This window comes from Dermacentor albipictus, chromosome 7, assembly GCF_038994185.2.
Source record: "Dermacentor albipictus isolate Rhodes 1998 colony chromosome 7, USDA_Dalb.pri_finalv2, whole genome shotgun sequence".
NCBI lineage: Eukaryota > Metazoa > Arthropoda > Arachnida > Ixodida > Ixodidae > Dermacentor > Dermacentor albipictus.
Window position 1 is genome coordinate 14795001 of NC_091827.1, and position 18898 is coordinate 14813898.

Sequence of the window (18898 nt, forward strand, 5' to 3'; positions counted from 1 at the left end):
CTGTTTGTGGGGTCCAGCATGTCCTATGAGACTTCAACAAGAAGTTGCTTTTGCTCCACCGTGAGCAGCTTCGGTACGAATTTCGGCGCCACTCTCTTCATGACCAAATCTTCGGTCATAATGGAATGTGCAGAAAAAGTGCCGATGCCCACCTCTTCCGCAATTTCTCGGAAAGTCACACGACGGTCCCGCATCACCACAGCGTTCACCTCCGCAATAACCTGGTCATTTCCGTATGTTATGGCCGACCGGTGCGTGGCTCGCTCTCCATCGATGTGCGGCCGTCTTTAAACCGCTTGTACCACTCCATAATCGGTGTGCTGCTCATAGCATCTTCACCGAAAGCCGTCTGAATCTTCCGAATGGTTTACACTTGGCTGTCGCCCAGTTTCTGGCAAAATTTGATGCAGTGGCGCTGTTCCAGTGGCTCCGCCATTTTCCTTGCAATAAAAAAACCGACGAGAGCACAGCGCACTACCTCACTCAAACGCTGCGTCCTAGCGACTGACGCTATCGGCAGGCGGGAAGAAATTCGCGCATGCGCACGAAGGTTCAGGGTCGGCAGATGCAAGCGCGCTTGTTTCATATCCATCAGGTGTTCGCAAACAAAAAAAGTAAGGTCGGATACTTTTCTGACAGACCTCGTATACCAAAGGAATTTTTTTTGTTAAAATGAAAACTAAACAGAAACGGTGAGTGGAACTGTGTTAGGAGATTAACTTTTTATTAGGTTTCAGACACGCTGAAGGTCTTGGATGGCAAGGCTAAAGGCGCTGCCTACATTACCATCCCCATTGCCCTAAAAGGAGGCTCATTTGGTATTTGCTTATTTGGCGTAGTTATTTTTAGCATGGTAGATAAACTATACATTACATACGAAAGGGATCAAACACTGAACATTACTGCGCCAGAATTGCACAAACAGGAGAAAAGATTTTGAAGTGCATGACATCATACAGACGCACCCGCATTAGAGTTTACGCACGACAAAATAATTGAAGTTTGGCTTTCATTTCATCTATCATTCAACCTCTTACAGCGAAATTAATGAAAATAAAGTTTTGATGGGAGACTTTATCAGATATAACTAATTAACTGTTTGAAAGTGAGATATTGATCGTTAAGGCTAACAATAAAGTTCTTGGTATTTAATCCTAACCACAATCCGCTATCATAGTTAAGTGGGTACTTCCCGTTAGCCGAAGGTAGTCGAACACGTTTTTTTCCCTTGCCACGTTAGTCCTGTCTTTCTCTCCTTCATCTTTTTCTTCCCATTCCCCCTTCCCCGTGCAGTGCTGTTGAGGTGTCCTCCTGTGAGAGACAGTTACGGCGCTGCACTCATCTCTTCCGTTTCCTTTCCAAAATCACTTCACACAGGAAAAATTCCGGCACATGCTTGTCTTCCACGCTGGCTGTCATGCACGGGAGACAAATCAAGACGGCGTATGCCGCTCAAGTGAAACGCACTCACAAATCCAGCTGTTATTCCTTATCCCCTTCGACTCCGTAAGAACGTTATCACACATAGGCCAGACGAGAGCGGAGCTCACCACCCTCTTGATCCACCTCGCGTTGTGGGGCACGTTCAGGCGCTTCGGAATGGTGCCCTGCACCAGGGACTTGGAGCAGCCGGTGCAGTAGACCGCGAACCAATCGACGTCGTCCACGGTCAGGTTGCCGGGAAGCGTGAAGCGAAGGTTTGCGCCCGCGTACTTTCCTAGCGCGTGGGTCCTGCGCGTACATCGGGACAAAAGCCGCAAAAAAAAAAAATCGCGTCTGAACCCATCTCCCTATAACTGTCGACGGTAGTGCGTTAGCATGGAATCAATACAGCGGAACAATCTGTGTTCGATGACCGTCGAAACGAGTCACGCACGAGGCGTGTACTGCTGCGAGACTCCTCATTCGCGCCTTCCCTAAACGCACACTCGGCGCCATCTAGATGTGCCACCGCGAAGCCTGCGCATGGCCTCCGAAATGCCTGGCACGCCGGTGCGTGAGAACGCTCAGAAACGCGTCGTACACGGCAACCGGGCTCCTCTCTCGCGCTTCGTTTTGGACACGCTGCGCCATCTTGCGGCATTGCCGAGAAGTCGTCGCGTGGCCTCCGAGATTAGAAGCCTGGCGCGCCGGTGTCCGCGAGCGCTGAGAATTGTGCCCTCGCTTGGCCGCACACTCAGTGGCACGTACTCAGTGGACTTGTGACGCAGTCTTCTAATGAGTCTGGTTGCTGTCCTTCAGCAACCCTTGTGACGCGAGTTCGTCTATACGCTCGGCATCACATAAATTTAAGGGATATTTTTCGTCATTGTAGAGCGGCACATTCCAATTGGCACACACACATTAACAATATATTCTGGTTATATTACTGGTACAAGCAAGATAGGTGTCATTTAATCATGCGGTTAAATAGTTTAGTAAGTTTCATATCGTTAGGCATAACGCATACAAAAGGGAACGGTCAAGAAATTTTGCATACTTAGACCATAGTTAGTTCGACGGCGAGGTACAATAAATCGCGTCTCTCTGAAGCTTTAGGCACTACATTTTACATATTTTTTGTATACATTCATCGCGGTGTTCGCGAATCTGAGTGAAAGCAAGCACAGAAATCTTAAGTCACATTAAGCGTTGGAAAGGGAGGATCTTCGATTAAATGTGGCATGGAAAGTTCATATCGGTGCAAGCAATAAATAGCGCGTATTGAGCGCTTTTGTGCTATGTGAAGTGCTGAAATATTTCACTGTGTTCTAAGAACCAAACCAAGAGACAATATTGCAGTCGGAATTCTATAAATCTGTGGTATAGTTGTGTTTTAAGGCTCACAGGCAGCACGCCTTGATTTTTACGTAAGAGTCTCAATGATTACGTGGTCAACGCACGTTGCATACATATGCACCAATGCTTCGCGATCATTAGGGTACATAAGATGCAAGTTGCATAATTCTACTGAAGACATTCGTAAACTAGCCTATCTAACATTTGTCCGACCTCAGCTTGAATATACGCCGCATTCGTCTGGTCTCCCCATCAAAAATACTTGATCGAAAAACTCGAATCTATTCAGAATAGGCGAGGCGTTTTATTTCGCGTTGTTATGACCATAACCAACGAAAAACATAAACTAAACTCTACCTCTCACTACAGCCCTTGCATGATCGTCGTGATATAGCCCTGCTATCATCATTTCATAAATACGTCCATAACACAGCGCCATCAGTTCTACCTCTTGAAACTCCCCTCATTATAGGTCACAGCGGTCGTACAATCAGTTCAATTTCATGCGCATCTACGGAAAGACTCATTCTTTTAACCACTCCACTCTTCCAAGAGCCATTTGCCTTTGGAACGACCTTCCTAACGTCATCGCTTATGAGAGTGACCAGGAAAATTTCCGGCACCTTCTAACAACGCATTTATAAAACTCTACATAACCTAACATGTTATTTTTGTCTTAACTTTCCCGTTAATAATGTGCTACTATCCTTTAAATACTGTTTTGTTATAGCCAAATATGTCCCGCTCGCTCTGTATTTCTATTGATTATATTTTACTTTGTGGAAGTTTCTTATTCAATGACCTCTCGCGTTCAAAAGCATTCGGTTTGTCCATTGTACAATTTTAACACCCCATTATTGTATGTTAGCGCATTACTTACACTGTATTTTTTGTCTATGTATTAGCATATGTATTCTAATTATTGAATATCATAATGTTTGAGTTTATACTCTCCCCCCTTTACACAATGCCTCTAGGGACCTGTAAGGTATCTTTAAATAAATAAGTTTGATAAGAAAATCCTTAATATCGCAACAAGCTCATACCATGTCTAAATGCTCATCGAAGACAGCACCAACATATTTTTGTCACTTCGCCAGCTCAATACTGCTATTTTCATACGTAAGACAGCATTCTTCACGTTTTTTTTCTTTTAGGCAGTAAACAGAACATGCTGTTTTCAAAAGGTTCAGTTGAAATTGTTAGCATTTACCCAGCGGTTCAAAAGCTGCAATCACATGTTAGACTGAACTTCGAAGCTACGACTATATACACTTGAAAAAAATATATTTGCATAATCCGCATTTAAGTGCTGTATACAATTTCTATTAGCAAAATCGCTGATAAACACAATAAATAAAAGCGGCCCAAGGATGAGTCCCTGAGGCACACCATACAATATGACTCCTAAGTTTGAGCGAGATCCATTTATTCCTGTAAATTGATAACGACTTGATAAGTACGTAAACTAACGCAGTGCAGCACATCTAATACCACATTTTTCCAATTTGACAATAATAATTAGTGCTTATTCAAATCAAATGTTTTTCGTAAATCTGGAAAAAAGAATTCCAACAGTTCTTAATCCTTCATTAAATTTTGTACCTCTGGCACAACAAAAGTGCATCTTCTATTTCCTTTTTTATAACCATACTCTGTCTGATGGATTAAATTGTGCTTAGAAAGAAGTCGGTAGTCTATTATTATTATTATTATTATTATTATCATTATTATTAAGAACCGAGAGCACAGAAATCAGATGATAGCTTTTCAGAACATTAACTTGTCCATCTTTCTATAATACTATATCACGCTATTTTCACAGAATCCGGAAAAATACTCGTTGAAAACATAACGTACAGACACGTGCTAACGGCGGGTTAATGATAGCTGCGGCAGCTTTAATTCGCAAAATGACGGTGTCGTCGTAACCACGTGATTTGTTTGACTTACGAGAGAGGATCGTATTACAACCTCTGTAGAGTCACGTGCTTCCAGAAATAAAATTGACACAGCTAGTTGCAGTAAGTTCTCGAAATGGCTATCCAAAAAACTGTCGCACCCTGAGGAGCCCGAAGCGAGAAAATGGAAATTAGTGTCTTACCAATCTAGACTACAGCGTTCATAACCAATTCATTAATATTTGATATTGCGTAATTTTGACAGCGTAATCATGTTCAGAACTCGAGTAAGTTTAACGTTGCATTGTTATCTTTTCGCTTTACGTTATTACTATTTATTTATTTCTATGTTGCCCAAATTCCTGAGATACTTCGGATAGACGCGTCCAAAGAAATTCTGCAAGAAAGGTCATAATAAGCAATGTTTGGATCATAAGTGACCATAAGCAGTGTTTGGATCAGAGTCACCAACACATCGTGAAAGTTTGTGTTTGAGATAAACTCGCAGAAAGCGGCTGTAGTGATGCTGTTATATTGCGGTGCACTGTAGCAGTGTGTGTATCTCAGCCTTCCTTGAATTTTTTCTTGACCCGTCGTGGTTACTTAGTGGCTATGGTGTTGAGCTGCTAAGCACGAGGTCACGGGATCAAATCCCGGCCACGGCGGCCGCATTTCGATAGGGGAGATATGCGAAACGACATGTCTACTTAGATTTAGGTGCACGTTAAAGAAGCCCAAGTGGTTCAAATTTCCGCAGTCCCTCACTACGGTGTGCCTCATAATCAGATCGTTATTTATGATCGTTTCATATATGTATGTATTGAACCATATGGTTCAATACATACATGTATTGGTTTCTCAGATACATATCTATCTGAGAAACCAATCATGCTAAAATTATAGTACAGGTTAGACAACAATTCCACTGTTTCAACACGCTTGCTTTCCAAATTCATAATGTTAACGTGAAATAAAGAAGGCTTCGTTATTTCTGTTCGGTATAAAGGATTATTCGCTTTATTTGGCTTTTCGATTGTAATTAAGCAAGTTAACCGACTGCGACAACACGCGTTCAGACCGTTCAGTACTGAACCTATTGTCGTCCCCGTACGCCCGCATTATTGTCACGTTCTCAGTATTGGGCGCGAGGACATATACCAAGGCGGCGTTTGCCGTCAGCACCAGAGAGACGTAAAAAGCTGGATCACGTGCGAATTGTCTCCTACGCGGTGCATGTAGCTATGTTTTGCATCATACGAGTGAGGAATTTTTGTCCGTCTGTAGCTGTCATTTTTTATGAAAAAGGGCGTTTTGATTCGGTTGCTTTGTAAGTTGTATGAAAAGAATGTTCGTTCCTTCATGGCATTTTATCAAACTTTATCAAACGTTTATCAAAGCGTATATTGCATGCACTGCGACTATATTCGGCTGGGACACCAACGGACAAGCTAGCTTTGCGGAATGTGAGTGCTCGTTCAAGAACCTGGTGGCTTGCTTGACATAGAAGTTGAGCCACACTGAGAGGCATTCAGATGCGGGAAAGGATTCATACTCAAATCTGAGCAATACGAAAACGAGGACGCAGGACAAGCGAGGTGGTCCAAACAAGGCGCTCGTACTGAGTTCTTTCTGTATTAACCTCGCTTTTTGCGCTGATTTCAAGCACGAACTGATGTCAAACAGCTTAGCTTTATGCCCTAGTGAAGGAGTCACAGACGTGTCATTGAAGCGAGTAGTTCTCGTGATATCACCACGTTATCAGGTAAATCTTCATCGTTTATAGCTTGCTTGAAGAAAACAGAATCCTTTCCACGATGTTCAAGTGCGCTTTGCTGGTACGGTTTTTTTTTTTCGCTCACCACATGAGCCCACATCTGATACTCCGTTGGCCCAGTGAGGTCATCGGATTTGTGCCTTTAATTTTACATAATGTTTCCTATCCGCTTAACTCTGTGATATAAACATATAATGCCTTGTTAATTAACCCTTAGACTCAATGCGATTGGTCCGAACATGTAACGGGCACTATTGCAATATTGTATTGTTTATTTTGAGAAAACTGCGGTCGAATGCGCGTATTGCAGAGTTCTGTTGGTCTTCGGCATGAGTGTCTGACTCATTTCACGCAGACAGACATCGAACAGCATATATTCCTTCCAAAGAAATAGTTGAAGCACGTGCACTCCGATCTATAAAACGAACGATAGTCGAAATTCCACGAGCCATATGCAACGCAACTCAACTGAGACTTTCCAGCAAGTGTTGAAGACACACCTTATATACTTTGTACTATGTCTTCTCATCCTGTAACCAAGCGAAAGCAAGTGACATTCGTACCCCGTGTGCCTTGTGTTAGGCTTGCTGCAATGGCTTGTCGAATACAATTCTTGGGTTTCCATACAGAAAAGTTTGACTGAATGTCCCCACGTATCGGCGCCTTCGTCAAAACCACCTTTTGTTCATCTGGTCGGTAGTTTTTCAAAAATCTCTATAGAGACAGGTTTAAGGTCAATGAGAAACATATATCCCAGGAATAAGATCACTCAGAGAAAATTTTATGACGTGCCGGAAATTCCTTGCGCGTTCAACCTGCCGAACGAAGTCAGCCTCTAAAGCGCACCTTCCTTTTTCGTCCAGAAGCTTGATTCCTTTGGGTCCCGGCTTGCGGCCCTTTCCGACTAGGAAGTACGTACCTGCAGTGGCAGACGGGAAAAAAAACAATTTTAAGCTAGCCTATAATAGATTGCACTGAAACAGCAAACAGATATATGACCGGTAACTCGAGAGCACTGCAGCACAAGCGTATAGACACAGCAGACGAACACGCGCACGCGCATAATTGTCTTTGTTTGGCCTGTCAGTTCGCGCTGTCATGCTTACGCCAAAATAGCAATGACAGTGTGAGGTGCTTTTGAAGAGGAGATAGAAAGTGTGGCATTTCAAAAAAAAAAATGAAAGAGAGCAAAACGGCAACCCGAAGTTGGAACTTATGAGGCAGCTAACAGGCCGCGAAGTCGCAAATCACAGCAACGTCTGACTGGTTATTTAGGAGATCGATTTCGCCATCAGTTTCAACTGCCACAAATACTACAGGTAGTTACCGTTCACAGCAGACTGAATAAGCTCGCAAGGTGTTTACTTGTTTGTTTATGTTTGCATGTATGTAAGTAGTTATTTGTTCGTTCATTTGCTTGTATGTATGTATGTATGTATGTATGTATGTATGAATGTATGTATGTATGTATGTATGTATGTATGTATGTATGTATGTATGTATGTATGTATGTTTAAATGTCTGTCTTTCTTGTTGTTTGTTTGTATGTTTGTTTGTGTGTGTTTGTTTGTTTGTTTGTTTGTTTGTTTGTTTGTTTGTTTGTTTGTTTGTTTGTTTGTTTGTTTGTTTGTTTGTTTGTTTGTTTGTTTGTTTGTTTGTTTGCGTTTCTGTTGGAAAAAAACGCCTTAAGATTTATGCGAAAGTGTATTACAGATAAATGAGAGCTGCTGACCAGAGAAATATGGGACGAGCAGTGGGTCGAGCACGTTTTGAGAAGACATCGTTAGGTACATGAGTGCAGGAAAAGAACGGCACCAAGCGCTTATAACCACCCAATACACTGTCGCGATAAGTCACTGGTGAATGCGGCTGACATTCCGCACTCCGCTCTAAATTGCCTCACCACCCGTTGTTAGCCAAACATCTAATGGCTAACACGTTTCTATCTGCTAATTGATGGGACGTTAAAGTACTCTGCGCGAGCAGGTGATGGCGGAGCAAGGGATACATTATTCTGCCTTACGTGTCCCTCTACGAAAAATAAGTGGTTTATATCACCGGCAGTGCACAAATGACGAGAAGAAAAGGATAGAAGTTTCCTCCTGGTCCCTTTGCGCATGCATCGGCCAGCATTACGACACCTATGCATTTCTTGTTCATTTCCTTGATTGTTTCCTTCCACCTCTTTTGTTTTGCTTTCGCTGCTTAGTCATGGAAGCGTCGTTATGATTCCATTATTCAGCGTTCAGTCCCGCCTTTTCCCCTGGTTCGCTTTTGTCTGCTAGCGTTGTACGTACCTCCAACTATATATCATCGTGGTGATGACAGCGATTGCGCACGCATGCGCCGTGAGCACAGTGAGATATCGCCTTATTTTCAGCTGTTTTGGCAGCAGATTCCATGTGAAAATCAATTATGACAAGCTTTGCAGGTCCATCTTCTGCTCTATGAAAGCACGATTTCGCGAAAATACCACGAACACTGCTTAGCGCGGGAAAAAAAAGGGAATTGCGGAAACTGAAGCGAGCGGTATTTAGGCAGGCCACTACCGCGCATCTTAAGAACCACTTCATGAAAACAAAGAAAACACTGGGGAACTGAACATCGTTCGATTAATGAGGTGCCTATGGTAATTGCTTGGGGAAGCATGCATTCTTGCCGTCCGGACCCATTCTTGTTCCTAATGAAGATAAGCAAATTCAATTAAACGACAACTTGCCGCCGGTGGTAGGCGAACCCAAAGCGACTATAGATACCGACCCCCTCATCGCCCTGCTCGTCTTGAAACGAGTCCGCAGCACCAGTGGCGCAGTCGAAAGTGCATGCATGCGCTGCATGGCCGCAATTTCCGTCAAGTGAGCTTCAATTTGGAACTTGGTGTTCGCTTTTATTAACCAACCTCAAGCTGCTGAAGTTACAAGTGTAAAGCGGTTCACTTGCGCACTTGTGAACTCTCAGTTCTCGCGACACCGTTCTTACGAGGCTACATTCCTGCGAACATATTGATACATCATAATAGTCGCAAACAGCTGCACAATGTGACTCGCTGCGACTGCGCCGGGAAAATGACGTGAAACTGAAAATACCCGCATCGAGTGTTCCGACTATGGGTTCACTCAAAACGTTCCTTCTTGTGGCGGGCGCTTGCGTGTTATCCTACAGGATCAAGCTGCTACAAGAGTCCACAGAGAGAGAGTTCGAAGAGAAGAAATGTCAAACACACCACGGGTAGGCCGAAGAAAACCGGTGTGGTCTTCACGTAGCACACGATGTCGATTACGCGACATACCCGCCGTGGTTGCTCAGTGGCTATGGTGTTGGGCTGCTGAGCACGAGGTCGCGGGATCGAATCCCGGCCACGGCGGCCGCATTTCGGTGGGGGCGAAATGCGAAAACACCCGTGTACTTAGGTTTAGGTGCACGTTAAAGAACCCCAGGTGGTCGAAATTTCCGGAGTCCTCCACTACGGCGTGCCTCATAATCAGAAAGTGGTTTTGGCACCTAAAACCCCATAATTTAATTTTTTTTAATTACGCGACATGGTGCGCAGCGATGGCATTCGAACCTACGCCCACGGAACACCGTACCTGGTGCCGAGCCGTCATAGTAGAAGTTCTTCAGCAGGAGCGTCTTCTGGTCCTCGATGACGAGGGCAGTCGCATTGGCGTGGTCGCCAAGCAAGTGGGTTGCCGCCACCGCCGGCCCCGGAAGATTCAGGTGGGCGGGAATGTACACGTGCGCAAAGCTCCTCTACGTGCAAAGACAGCATTCGTCAGTGTTTGTGTTCGGAGCCAGCCAATTCCATTGCTTGCGAGACCGACCTAATGCCCTTAGGCGAGTTGTTCAAAGTACAGTCGCGGACAGAATAAAATGGACCACGGGATCTCCGAAAACGTTCAATTCCCGAGCAGTCTGTCACAATAACCAGTAAAACTGCCCACGACAGCGTTGTTAGCCTATTCTAGTCGAGGTCCAAAATGCAAATACCAGATTGCGTTGTGAGGTTGCGGAGATATTCAGCTTTTTCTTAGATTTCATGGTCCATAATATACTGTCCGCGACTGTACGTGTTAAAAAGGCAAATGTCAACCTCTGGAGTGATGTAATTAGCTCATCCTTGGAAATTCGTGAAGATATTGGACGTAAAGAAGAATCGACAAGAGAGCGCTGTTTCACGGATAAATCAACGCCAACTCGCCTAACGTTTAATACCACTGGTACATTAGCACTGCAAAGGTAATCAAACATTTCTTTCTTTGCTGGCCGTGGTTTCGCGCCGCACTTTAACCTTCAGCAACTGATACCCCTCACCTATTCGAGCAACCTGCTGCAAACACCGAAAGCGTAGACAAGCACTGCACCTCACCTAAAGCTGGGGGTGAAACAAACACTAAATTTTGTCATTTTGTCACCCCAACGACGTCAATTATTACTCGCAGGAGAGCAAAAGTGTGTGCTCACCCCACTGTGTGCCTCATCTGGATGCATGCAGCTGGCTATTTTTTTATAATAAATCATTCTAATTTCTTTCAAAGCAATAAAATTAACTAAGAAAGAAGTGCCTATGAGTAACCTCTTCGCTCAAACGCTCACTTCTCAAGCACCGGCACGTCTAGAACGTGATAACCAGTAATGCGTCTCCATAGCGAAACTGACTCTATGGATTGATAAGGTGAGTACAATAAAAATAACCATCTACCTGCATGTGCACGCTTAGTTAAAGCAGTCAAAGTTTTTCAGTAAGTCGAAAGAATCACTGGTGTTCTGACAGTTCTACAAAGAGCTTATTCAAACTAAAGCCACCATTTCAACTCTTTTTTTTTTCTAGAGCAATTCATCGCGACAGCTGCCGCAACGGACTCGCATATGCGTTACCTTGGCTTTCCTGTCGTACACGCTGAACCACTTGAAGTCCGTGATCGTGTTACCAGCTGGCAACTTCAGCACGATCGTCTGGTTTCTGTAGGCCTTGAGTGCTTTGTCGCTAACGGAAAAAGAAACGAAAATCATTCTGGAGAACCGACATGTCGGTAGAACTTTCGAAGTGTGCATGTCATGGGTCGATGGAAAACCCGAGCACGTCAGGCAATATCTTAAAGTAGAACATGGCGTTTACCTGCCCCTTTCATCCCTCACAAGGATACCGTTCCCGTCAGGCTTCTCCCAGGTGCCGGCGATGAAGCGGGCGCCTGAAACATAGACCGAAGTAAATGCTCAAAATCGGGAAGGGGGTGGGGGTTCCAAATTGGTCAGTGCTTTGCTTTCACCTTGTCGTTCGGTCATTAATAGCATGGTGATCAGTAATATGCACAGCTGACCCAACCAAGAAGTCAAGACAGTTAAGCATGCGTGAAAAGTGATAGCAATTTTATTTCGTCAATGCAATACCATCAATAACATTATTCCGACAAAAAAAAAGGAGGTCTCGATTTACAAGATTACATGTGACAAAACCTGAAGCCTTGAACCACGTCTAAGAGAAAAGAAGACAGCAGCCAACAAACATAGCAACTGGATCAACGAAGAGAATATTCAATCTGATTTACGAAGCCAAATCAACAACAAAAATCAACGCTCGCATTAACGCACTTTTAGGAAGAACAGGCCAGCGACTTTTCGCACACCCAGGAATTTGGGACATCGGGGTTACTTCATATGTTCTACAACATGAGTAAACAAACATTTTTTTCGCACTTGTAGCGGTCATTAAATCTCCTTATAATCTACTGTGTGGAAACTAGTATTTTATTCATTTGATTATTTACCGAGAAACTAGTTTCACCTTGTAGGTTCACTGCTCTATCCTATACGTTTCTTTCACTGCTTTACGCAGGTGCTTTGTAGTTTGGTGCGTGCGAAATTTTAATGAAAGCGAACCTCACTTGAAAGAAGTTGTTTACCCCGTAGTCTTTTCACGATATGGTTTTGCCTTTCACATATGCTTCTTTACGTAAATTCGCTGCAGTTCGTTCTCAGTGAAAGATTCACTCAATAGCTCAAGTCATACATGCCCTTCAATGAGCACACTATATAGCTCAGTACCACAATTGTCTCGCTTCCTAACTCTTAAAAGTAGAATAGATGAAACTGAATCAATGTAATGCCCACTTACGTCTACTCTCTAGTATAATAAGTATAAATTTAGTATCCAAATAATTAGCTCGGGACACAATTGCCTAGTATATCGTCCTCTGTGATCTCTTGACATACTATATGCTCAAAAATAAACGGGAATGTTGACATGTGAGTTCCAACTTTCACTTTCCGGCCGGCACATCTCAATGTCTAAGAACTAAAACTCAGGATACGGACAACTAGCGCCTCTAACGGCCGCAGGCTGGAAACAGGCACTCATACGGCGTCTTTCGCAGATCTTTATAACATACAGGGTGTTTTCTAAGCTGCACCAAATTTTAAATATTGTCTGTGGCAGACAGTCTAATGTTGACCCTTTAACTAAATTACTCGATGAGGCTGCCACTACTTCTACGAGAAATAAAACTGCTTGATTGGATAAACATAATCACATTAATTGCCTTTTTAATTTGTTTTATATACGGCCCGTATTTGAATTTACGAATTGTAGCCGACCAGTTCGCTCGGTGTATACCCGCTTGGAATGGATTATCAGGACTGCACCAGTATCGATACATTAATTTTCAACGTGTCCGACGAGATGCATTAGCGTTCCAGTCACTTTTGTGCTTCAATGCATAGAACAGCGCTTTATTTAAAAAGTTCGTGGAACAACATTAAATTTTTACCGCAAGTATTACAACGCATATCTCGAAGCCGGTTCCATTCTCAGAGTTCATTCTAAGTCGACATATATCGCCTTACATACCCACTCGCTGAAGAAAGGGGGATTAAACGAGGGGCCCGATTTTTAATAATCATATCATGAGAAGCCAACAAATACACCAAGGAATACATAGAGCAAATTTCTTGTACTTACTAACTGAATTAAATAATGATAAATAATGGCATTGAAAGCGAATGAAAAAGAAACTTGCCGCAGGTCGAGAACAATCCCACGCCTTCGCATTACGCGTGCCTCATTCATTACGCGAGCTTACTTCAATGCGTGCGTCATCGCTGTTAATTTCGAATGTTACATTCTTACAGGTGGTCGTGAAAATCACGGTGCCCCGCGTAGTTGCGGAGAGAGTCATCATCATCATAATCATCAGCAGCAGCCTGGCTACGCCCACAGCAGGGCAAAGGCCTCTCCCATACTTCTCCAACTACCCCGGTCATGTGCTAATTGCGGCCATGATGTCCCTGCAACCTTCTTAATCTCATTCGTCCGCCTAACTTTCTACCACCCCTTGCTACGCTTCCCTTCCCTCGGAATCCAGTCCGTAACCCTTAATGACCACCGGTTATCTTCCCTCCTCATTAGATGTCCTGCCCATCCCCATTTCTTTTTCTTGATTTCAACTAAGATGTCATTAACTCGCGTTTGTTCCCTCACCCAATCTGCTCTTTTGTTATCGCTTAACGTTACACCCATCATTCTTCTTTCCATAGCTCGTTGTGTCGTCCTCAATTTACGTACAACCCTTTTCGTAAGCCTCCAGGTTTCTGCCCCGTACGCGAGTACTGGTAAGACACAGCTTTTATACACTTTTCTCTTGAGGGATAATGGCAACCTGCTGTTCGTGATCTGAGAATGCCTGACAAACGCACTCCAGCCCATTTTTATTCTTCTGATTATTTCAGTCTCATGATCCGGATCCGCGGTCACTACCTGCCCTAAGTAGACGTATTCCCTTGCCACTTCCAGTGCTTCGCTACCTATCGTAAACTGCTGTTCTTTTCCGAGACTGTTAAACATTACTTTAGTTTTATGCAGATTAATTTTTAGACGTACCCTTCCGCTTTGCCTGTCCAAGTCAGTGAGCATGCATTGCAATTGTTTCTCTTAGTTACTAAGCAAAGCAATATCATCAGCGAATCGCGAGTTACTAAGGTACTCTCCATTAACTCTTATCCCCAACTGTTCCCAATCCAGGTCTCTGAACACCTCCTGTAAACACGCTGTGAATAGCATTGGAGAGATCGTATCTTCCTGCCTGACGCCCTTCTTTATTGGGATTTTGTTGCTTTATTTACGGAGGACTACGGTGGCTGTGGAGCCACTATTTATATCATTCAGTATTTTTACATGCGGCTTGTCTACACCCTGATTCCGTAAGGCCTGCATGACTGCCGAGGTTGTGACTGAATCAAACACTTTCTCGTAACCAATGAAGACTATAGGGTTGGTTATATTGCTGTTGGTTAGAGTATGCTGAGTCAACTGTCCAGGATACCGTTCCCATCAGGCTGTTGGATGTGTGTATGTGTGCAGACGAGCAAGAGGTATCGAAGTGCGCGAGGCCAACACGCATGCCCTGCAACGTGTGTATTCACGTACTCGGTGCTCGCCCATCGTAGCTGAAGCCCCGCAGCAGCAGCGTGTCCGCAGAGGCGGCATAGACCGAGCCCTGGATGCCGTGCAAGCCGGAGTCCAGGCTGCCCAGGTACCAAACATCCAACGACGGGCGCTCCGCACTGCCTGCCGCTCCTGGAGGCGAATAACAAGACAGAAACGAAAATGCAGGTCGAAAGCTGCAGGCGATAATTGCCCGAGCTTGAGTGAGGAACTGTAGCGTGTCAAAATTAACTGCGTGCGTTTCAAACGTCAAAGCTCCGATGCCGTGTCTCAGCGACACGGGTGACGCATCGCTTGCGGTACACACCTGACGTCGCTGCGGGTTCGCATGCATTAAAGCCCCTCAGCTTTAGCATGCATGTGCTGCGATGCGCTGCGGCTGACGAACGGGTAAACGAAAGGGTTTCCATGGGTCGGTTCGTGCATTTGCAGAACGCTGAAAGCCACTGACATTACGAATAATTACAGCGAAATTGTGCTTCGCTGTGTGCCCTTGTGCGCGTGCCCTCCGTGGTGGCTCGGTGGCTATGGAATCGCGCTGCTTAGCACGAGGTGGCGGGTTCGGTACCGGCTGCATTTCGATGGGTGCGTAATGCAAAAGGGGTGCGGTCGTCCGTGGCGTCTACTTTTGTGGACAGTCCGCGGTAAACGCGTGTGTCACGACGATCACTGCTCGAACGGCTACGGCTCGATGTGACGCTCCCTTCAGTCTTGTCGCCGCTGACCACTGGTGGCACAACTTCCCCGCACCGAAGGGCGGCTCTTGTCGTTAGTGGAACGAAAGCGTGAGAAGAAAAGCGTATAGTGCCGCGCAAAACGGGCTTGTGCGGAGACGATGGGTAGGATATCGGGCAAGAGTTGCGCCGTCTGTATAGAAACAAAGCCCTGCATGAGCGGAGGTCTGTCTGCGGCGTCTGCTGTGGATCGCGCCCACCGTGTCACTCACGAGCTGCCTCTCGCGATCTCCCGATTAGCGAGGCAGACGCGCCACACTTCACTCTATTGGGAACGTGCCGGACGAGGCAGATCGGCTTCGCCAGCCTATACAGTAAAAGCTCGTTAATTCGAACCGCAAGAGGAAGCCGCTTCAGTTCGAATTAACTGAACATGTGAAGGTGGCGAAGGCCCTGATTCGTTGGTTCTTGATTGCAAGCGCAGCTGCGACGTACTTGATTTGCTGTGTTTTGGCGCTTGCCGCGCCATCTCCGCACAGCATTAGCAGCTGTACAAGATTTGCGAAGCCTCCGAGATTCGCAACGGGCAAGAAGTCTCGGAGGTTACGTAGAACGGAGAGGCGGCAGCCGCCGCTGCCTTCTGGCTGACCCCGCGTCGGTCGGATTTTTTTCCGATTTTGCCTTCTCTCTCCGTTCTCTCCGTTTCGGAGGCAATACAGCCTTGTGTGTAGGCATGTAGGCGCGTTTCTCCGGCCGTGCGCCAGGCGAGCGTAGTTCGAATTATCCGTGAGGGAACCTTCTCGTGTTCGAATTAACGGACTTCTTTATACATAGACTTCTGTGGAGCTTGGCCGGACCAAATCGTACACTTCGAATTATCCATAAATTCGAATTATTGAAGTTCGAATTAACGAGCTTTCACTGTATCACCACATAGAGCTGCGCTCAAATTTCGCATTCGGGAGTATCCTAATAGTCAGTGACTTTTTGTGCGTAATAAAGGGAATGAAGTAAATTTCGCCTGTCGACAGACTCAGATTCGTGTGACAGGTTTCATCAAAAGAAGTAAACGAAGACCTTCCATACTCATACCGAAAATTGTTAGGATAACTCGCTCACCGCCCTGCTGTCAGCAGATGTGCGAAAAAGCAGGGCATTTGAAACGTCTCTCGGACAACCACGAACAGACAACTTTTCATTCATGCATTGTATGCAGGTGAATAGCTTGGAGAACGCCGTCCACGTCCCGATAGCGGCTTTCTAATCCTACACACGGGGTCGCACATGCGCGTCCATACCGTGACAGCACGACAACGCGAACCTCGATGGAGCAAATTAACGCGTCTCGAGCGTCTGTATGATTGCTACAGCAATAGTATTAGTACATTGGCTTCATGATTACTGTCCGTTTCGCTCAGACCACCGTACACACACAGAACAGCTCGGAAGGAAAGCGTTATAGTGTGCTGATAAGTATATAGTGTGCCAATGTCCCTCGAGCGTCCGTCTAATTGATGTCACAATAAAACGCCAGTGGTGCCGCAAGTCATGGAGGAAGAGAAAAAAAAGAACAGGAGGGAGCACAATGTCACTCAGCGTGCCCCGGCAAGCCGACTTCGTCTGACGCCGCCTTTCTATCCGAAAGTACTATATTCTGGACATCGCATTCGGCCATGTTGTTGAATTTGGTAACGGCGGCATTCGGAGCCAGAGAGCCCTTCTGATTGGCTCCAAATGCGGCCATTACCAGACTCGACATGGCGGATTTGGGCGATGTCCAGACATATGGTCCAGAATAGTACCCATGATAGTAACCCAGAATAGCACCCCGGGGCCTCCATGTGTGCGGTGGCTCTCGGGAATGAATACGCCCACAAGGTTGCCAGAGCATTCAATACGATTACTGGGTTTGCGGTAACATTTACGCGTGCTTTTACGAAGCGGCAGCCTCCCGCTTCGGATCTATCAAGTCGTCGTCGTCACGTTCTAATTTTTCCTATCGTTCTCAACAGATATGTTTTTATTTGCTTTAGATTTGAGTCATAATGCTTCGGCAGTTAAGTATTAGTGCTAAAAGGGCGTTGTTTTCGATTTCCGCGGTCGGTTTCTTGGCCCGCTATAGGCTTCACAAGAGCTGGACGTGACCTCCGAGATTTTACGGCGCCATCAGCCATAGCCACCTGTAGGAAGCCATGTGTACAGCTGCTAGATCTCAAAGGCCATACATGACAAGTGTTTGCTTTTGCGACAGATGGCACCAAAACTTCTTCGCGTCCGAAGGTAAACGACTAGATGCGCTATCGCTTGCCTATCACATGACGTGGGCCTATTTCTCCTGTATATCCTTTATGACTAGACTTCAAGATTGTCAGGCGACGCTCCCTCCTAGTTTATTTTTTCCTCCATGCATGCTGGAAGTACTGCTGTTAGACGGGCGAGTTTGTTGCTCGATTCTTGATTCGTGTTACGGGCTCAAGATGAGACCGGACACAAAGGGGAGACACGCGCACCGCAAGCGCTGGCGCCACACCAGCGTTTGCGGTGTGGTACCTGCGGCTCCGCTCTGTGAACACGAATTCAAGGAGTCAACGATGCCATTGCGAGCAACAGCGTGTCGGGCCGGCATATTGACCGCACGGTCGAGAGGTTGCGAGCGTCGCATGAAAGAAGGCTGTCCACATATATACCTTGGCAAACCACCGCCGCACAGACGCCGAGGAGCAGGATCATCGGTGTCCGGACAGCCATGGCGGTGGTAACATGAGAGTCGGGCTACGCGATCACTGAGCTTCGTCGCTTGATCTTCTTCTGCTTCGCTCTCACGCGCTCGTTCGCCTCGCCCTCTCGCGCAAATGGCAATGATGATAATTTGCGAAGCCATTCATCACGCGTCTCTATCTATTGAGACTAAAATAAGCAGGGGAGTTGTTGTCGCCGTTTGGTGGCGACGGCTATCTCTTTTCGCTTGATTATTAACATATATAGTATTAAAAAAGTTCAGTAAACACAAACGCGTGCATTAGGTAATACTCCGAAAAATAATAATTAAGAAAGTAAGAGGCGTCTAACACACTGATAGTGAAAGTCTCTTTCGAGAAGTTCTCATTTGCAGAGAAGTCCGTGCGAGCTAGTCCGTGAACACGTGTTTTAAATGCACGGATGAGACAATTATTCACGACGCAGTATCGAGTCAATCATCGTCATAAATGCCAGCGTCTTCAAAGGAGCGTTGAAGTTCTTTCACAGCTTTGTGATGCACTTTTGAAGGGCAAAGGCATATGCGAGTCAAGTGAACTCGGTTCTCGTTCAGGGCGCTGTCTATGTGTGGTGTGCT

The 18898-nt window shown here is 45.5% G+C and overlaps 1 protein-coding gene across 2 annotated transcripts in view; it reads right to left on the bottom strand.

Annotated features, from left to right (window-relative positions):
• Positions 1 to 18408, bottom strand: part of LOC135914365 (protein Skeletor, isoforms B/C-like) — a 108849-nt gene extending 90441 nt beyond the window's left edge. The window contains exons 1-7 of one of the 2 annotated variants that reach the window (XM_070521678.1): positions 18252 to 18408; positions 14873 to 15022; positions 11570 to 11642; positions 11329 to 11437; positions 10041 to 10203; positions 7300 to 7372; positions 1551 to 1731 (exon numbers count right to left, since the gene is read on the bottom strand). In XM_070521678.1, coding sequence (XP_070377779.1) covers positions 1551 to 1731; positions 7300 to 7372; positions 10041 to 10203; positions 11329 to 11437; positions 11570 to 11642; positions 14873 to 15022; positions 18252 to 18312 — 810 coding nt within the window. In that variant the 5' untranslated portion in view covers positions 18313 to 18408. The remainder of the gene's footprint in view (positions 1 to 1550; positions 1732 to 7299; positions 7373 to 10040; positions 10204 to 11328; positions 11438 to 11569; positions 11643 to 14872; positions 15023 to 18251) is intronic. The other variant, XM_070521679.1, reaches the window with a different exon arrangement.
• Between the last annotated feature and the right edge of the window lie 490 nt (positions 18409 to 18898).